The following is a 6,000-nucleotide window of genomic DNA, read 5'->3' on the forward strand; positions in this document are numbered from 1 at the left end:
TCATTTGAAGGTGCTTCTCCCACATTAGTCAAGAAATAGGCACTCGTTGTTTGCCAGTAGATCATCATCAATGAGGGAGAGCTGCCATGGCAAGCTTATCTTGGAAGTGTCTAAATCATATATTTCCAAGAGGGCATTTTCTGATTCAGTGCCAAATTAGAATCTCTTTTGGTCTGTGAAAGAGTTTTTAGGCTGATTTACAGAATAATCAGCACTCTGGTTCAATTCTGCAGTTTTAAGCTAAAATGACAACAGAAGCAAGTTTTAAAATGCAACCATTCTAAGTGTTGAGCCACTTGCAGAACCCACTAGTTGAATTCAAGAAGCTGCCATGAAACCTTTTCTGTAAGCAGTAACATATGGAGAGAATGGTGGGATTAAATTCAGCTCACCTGTTCAGAAAATATTTGGGTTAATGTCCTCAAAGGTGTTAAAAGCTGACTGGAATTAAGCTTTAAAAAACCAAACAAGATAAGTGGGGGCTTGTGTCTGATTCTGTTATGTCTGCAGCTACTAAGGCAAGGATTAACAAAATAGTTAAACCTGTGACTGCTTGTTATCATACGCCTTCATTTTGTTAGTTTAAAAACTCCAGAAATTCCTGGTATTAGCATAGTGAGAGGACATGGTGTTTTGCCTGGTCTCTAACAAAACCTGTGCGAACTTGTTCCAAACAAATAATGAAAGAGTCTTGTTGGAATGATCAGGGACAGTTGAGAAGCAGAAGACAAAACTAATGTGTTGATAGAGTAGGGGCTCAAAACTGTTCTCAGAATAGTTAATTAGTACATAAGTTGGGTCTGTTCAGCCTAGAGAAGAGAAGGCTCCGTGAACACTTCATAGCAGCCTTGCAGTATCTGAAGGGGGCCTACAGGGATGCCAGAGAGGGACTCTTCATTATGGACTGTAGCGATAGGACAAGGGATAATGGGTTCAAACTGAAACAGGGGAAGTTCAGGTTAAATAGAAGGAAGAAGTTCTTTACTGTGAGGGTGATGAGGCACTGGAATGGGTTGACCAAAGAAGTTGTGAATGCTCCATCCCCGTCAGTGTTCAGGGTTGGGTTGGACAGAGCCTTGGGCAACATGGTCTGCTGTGAGGCGTCCCTGCCCATGGTCCATCTTAAAGTTCTTTCCAACCCTAACTATTCTATGGTTCTATGACTGTGTTCTTGAATCATTAACATATATGTGCTCCTTTTTACCTGATTACCCTTTAAGAAACTATGGTCTGTACCCTCAGTTTTGAAATCGGCAATCCTTCCTCTAAAGTCACTGAAACTCCACTAGTTTACTACAAGAGACTGCATTCCAAGTAGCTTTTGAATTTGTTCTTATTTTTTTGCTATTTTAGCATGTTATTACTTGCTATCTTAAATTCATTTTAAATTCATTTTAATCTAAGGGAAAAGACCTATCAATCAAATAGACTCTTCAGATTCCTTTAAACCGAGCGATCCATTTCAGCCTTTCCCCACCCCAGACATTCCCAAAGAACAAGAAGCAGATCTATTCAGTGATCCATTTGCTCCCACCAGCATCAGTAAGGAGACTGACCCCAACAATTTTGCAAACTTCAGTACTGTGAGTAAACCCTTTTTACGTTTGTTTCAGTATAATGACAGCTTTGAATTGTTCATACTGAAGTCTTCAGTCTAATTTAAAACATTAAAACATATCCCCTGTACAGAAGGGATATCGCTTCCAGTTGTAACAGTATTTACATTTCATTTACAGCTGAGGCTGTCCTAACATAAAATACTGCAAAATGTTGTAGTTACTGTTTAAATTGCATTGGGTTTGTGATTTTTTTCTTTTCATGGAAGCCTCTTAGCTATTTAGAAAATAGGACTTTCAAAATCTCTCTGTTCTGGGGATTATCCATTTTATCAGGGCATGTAGCAGATTTAAATTATATATGGCTAACAGGCACACTGTTAGCTATCCAGTTAAAAGATGTGATTTTAATTTAGCTGTCACTGAACTGTTTGGCCATAATTCCAATGTCCAGAAATATTGATGAACAGCCTCATCACAGTGTATGTTAATGTCAGTTGTGTGGTGAGTTTGGAATAGCTGGTAAATTCCGGTCATATGTACAATGAAATATAAAGTAGTAAGTGTCTCTTTATAACCAGAATCCATTTCATAGAAGGCGTGGTGTCCAAGCAGTAGAAGCAAATATAAAGGTTTGTGCATGCTTATATAGTTTGGGTTTTTTTCCTTCTGAGCTTTTGCACACAGGAGTTTTGAAAGGCATCATCTCACTGGCAAGCTTGATACCTGTCAAATGCAGTTTGCATTTACAGTATCTTGATCATACTGCTTTATTTTATTTTCAGACCTAATAAACTATGTGCTTGATTGAAGTAAACTGAGTTTTGACAGGCTCTTAAAGTTGACTTGCACTGGTTGATGTGTCTTGTAGCATGATGATTTCTGAAATGCTTTTAGTGATCACAGTTGTTAGAGGGACTGAGAAGCCACTTTGGAGGAGAGAATGTGAAATGTGGAGGAGAATGCAAAAATCTTTGTTATCTTTGTGAAGGGAAAAAAGTATTCTTTACCAGCTACAATTACTGAAAATACTAAGTGAATTATGGAGAAAAATCAAACTTTTCTACATTTATTTCCCAAAGAGGCAACCCAAAGCAGAAACTAGCTGGAGTATATTATGATAATCCTTTCAGACGTAACACTGGGACATTCATGAAGACATGGGCTTCAACTACCTCTTTGTTTTTCTGCATGCTGACTAGAAACAAACTTTAGCATAACCTTTTGTATTTTATTTAAGATAATACCCTTAACTGTCTCTGATTTATAATCATTGTGCCACAGAAATTTAGTTCACATTCTGTTCACATCAATATACGTGGAAAGAATATATTCTTTTTTTTTATCTCTTGTATCACACTGACCTTTCTTTGTATTACTACTTGGCTTCTGACTGTATGGTTACCTTATTATTTTGCTGCTTCTTGGCAGAAGTATTTCTCATCTGCACAATTAAACAGTCATTCTACATCTAATTGTTGCAGTCATTGTCACCTGGGGGAAAAATCATTTTGGATGTGAGTAGGGTAAATCGAGATGTCCCCCAGTGTGGATAGGGATGTATTCTGCAAAATGTTCTTATTTATTCCAAATTTTTCTTGTATAGACTTTTGTCCAAAATATGGTTGAATTTGAATTACGGCACTTTCTGCTAACAATTTTTTTGAAGCTTAATACTGAACTTTGAAACACTGCTTAAAACAACATCAGTTGGATAGCTTTTGTGCAGTTCTTCATAGTTAAACCTTAGGCTAAGCTAATCTTAAGCATATTAAAATTAAAAAGCAAGTAATATTTGAAGACTAGAATACGTATTTTGTTTAAAAAACCTAATTGTGACTTAAAGCAAGGACTTGGACAGTAGTAGTTATCATTGTATTATTAATCTGGTTCCTTTTGTCTTTTGAAAATGCAGTATTCTACTGAGGAAGACATGATTGAATGGGCTAAGAGAGAAAGTGAGAGAGAAGAGAAAGAAAGATTGGCAAGACTAAAACAGCAAGAGCAAGAAGACTTGGAACTGGCTATTGCACTCAGTAAATCTGAAATATCAGAAGCATGAAGTTTAGAATAAGATGCTGTCTTACGTCAACTGTTTTGTCCCTTTTCCTGAATACCTAACCTATTTTAATGTTAATCAGAAAGTACATATATACAAGAAACCACAAAAGGTTTTAAACTTCTGAAAGTGATGTGAATGTTTCTGCTAAATTCAATCCTTTTGGTTATTGTTTGAATAACTATTAAGTTTAGCATTCAATTTCTCTCAAGTTTTCAGGAGAACAAAGTTCTTTTCCCAGCTGTAACCGAATCAGTTTAAAATGAAGATAGTGAGATTGTAGTTTGGCTGTAATCTGTCAGCAGTTGGTAATTGAGCATAAAGTGATCACCACAATTATTCTGTCATGGCTGACTGTTTCCCATCAAGCAGTTAGTAATTCAAAACATTTTATCCTTCTTAAGAGATTTTAGTAATGCCAGCATTGTGAAGTGCTTTATTTTTTAATGTATGCATATAGATTTTCACTTCATTGAGGATTCTATGTTTGGATTTGAAATAACAATCTTCATGGAGTGTAAGTCAGAAAGAGTATGTCTTTCTGAAACCTTTAATGCTTTTCTTGCATGGTCATAGGTTTTAAGACAGACTTGTTATTTTGTTTTATAAAGCAGTTGAGTTGTTGATTCATGTGCGTTTGCTGTTGGCCAAGATGACTGTCAGACTGGGAGACCCCCACTGCTATTTGAGCCACTTTTGCCTGTGAAATATGCAGCTGAACTGGCAAATTATGAAGTTCAATTTGAAAATAGGATTGAGAATAGGAAAGAAAACAGGTAGTCTGATTTTTATTTTATTTTTACCACAGTTGTTTTCTGTATATGTAATTTATTGAATGCCAACTGATAGTTGCACCTTAAACTGAATGATTTCTGAATGGTCACTGAGTCAAGAGTAGGATTGATAGAATGTTAATGAAAATAACTTAAAGAAAATAACTTATTGTTCATTTTGAAAGAACTCTATTGAAAGAATCAGTTTCATTAAAGTAATTGCCCCCAAAATAATCTTTTGCCCCAAGAAAAATGGATGACAGCAGCATAAACATCAAGAAGTTTATGGGTCTTTTTCCTTGCACTTTCAGCCTGTAGTATTTCTGTTGAGGAAGTTGAAGCTTTTCAACACACAACACTGGGTGAAGGGGGAGAACTCAACCATGCTTCAGTATATTTAAGCTCTTCCCATTACCTGTCAATGCTGCTGTTGCTTGAATTTGAGGGTAATTTTCAATTTTTCAGGAAAAATGGGTAACGTGACTGAGATTTTTTCTTTCTTTTTGCACTGGGAAATGAGCATTTAAACACCTGCTCAGAAAAATAACTTAAATTTTTGCAAGTATTAAATAGTTATAACTTATCTATACATCTTTGTAATGAGTGTACACTAATCTTGCAAATCATATGCTTAACTGGATTACATAGTTTCTTATCTTTTGTTAAAAAAATGTATACTCAGTGGACCAACACAATATTATATGTATATATTATATATATATTCCTGCTTTCCTTTACGGAATTTAAAGTTTTGAGTCATTTGATGTTACATTTCATGTTACTGACTCTGACTATAGTACTTTTACTCAGACTACCAACAAACCACTGCTGTGAGCTAAATGGCATTACTTTATGAAGTTTTAACTGTTGTTTTTTTTAAAGGAAAACCTTGTTCAGGTGGGATTAGCCTCTATTTATAGACTTCCCTTTTGGTTAAAAATTCTAACAATAGCCTGTAATTATGAAGAAATAAAGTTTAAGTACAGAAGCGTGAACTGTTTGCCTGTTTTGTCAAAATGGTGCTGTTAGCCGTGAAACAACATATAAATGTCATGCAAACAATATAAAGTGTTCAGATTGTAGTCTGATGTGAGTGAGTAAATTGGCAGAGGAAGGAGTTGCCTGAATGTTGAGTTAGCTGAAGTGCACACTAAATCCCAGCTGACACTTCCTCCATTAGGAGTTGTGGCAGCTTCAAAGAAAACTCAGGCTACTCTTGTCCAAGGATTTTTGCCTGCACAAGGGTTACAGAGCAGGTACTTAAGATTTATCTGTGAAGCTATGCAGTCACCTCTACTGGCTGCTGTCAACATACAGGGCTTAAGAGAACTTTAACCCAGCATATAGGATTCTTAAATATGTCTGTCAGCATGATGTCTCCTTCATGTCACAGAGTGCTTAGTGTTTAGGAGTTCCAGCAACATTTTCCACATGTCTTTTGATCATAGAATCATAGAATAGTTAGGGTTGGAAAGGACCTTAAGATCATCTAGTCCAACTCCCCTGCCATGATCCTTTTGTGACAGTAGTTCTAGGTTTTAATACACTTGCCTAAGTGAACCCAAATCTTTTTGCCTATTTTCTTTTAATGAAAGATCAATTGGATTAGGTG

General features: G+C 36.0%; 1 protein-coding gene across 2 annotated transcripts in view; it reads left to right on the forward strand.

Moving 5' to 3' along the window:
- Positions 1-5,383, forward strand: part of EPS15 (epidermal growth factor receptor pathway substrate 15) — a 52,726-nt gene extending 47,343 nt beyond the window's left edge. The window contains exons 24-25 of one of the 2 annotated variants that reach the window (XM_005151118.3): positions 1,405-1,583; positions 3,472-5,383. In XM_005151118.3, coding sequence (XP_005151175.2) covers positions 1,405-1,583; positions 3,472-3,618 — 326 coding nt within the window. In that variant the 3' untranslated portion in view covers positions 3,619-5,383. The remainder of the gene's footprint in view (positions 1-1,404; positions 1,584-3,471) is intronic. The other variant, XM_031050725.2, reaches the window with a different exon arrangement.
- Positions 5,384-6,000: the final 617 nt, after the last annotated feature.

The sequence above is a fragment of the Melopsittacus undulatus genome, chromosome 6, assembly GCF_012275295.1.
Source record: "Melopsittacus undulatus isolate bMelUnd1 chromosome 6, bMelUnd1.mat.Z, whole genome shotgun sequence".
In the NCBI taxonomy this organism is placed as follows: Eukaryota; Metazoa; Chordata; class Aves; order Psittaciformes; family Psittaculidae; genus Melopsittacus; species Melopsittacus undulatus.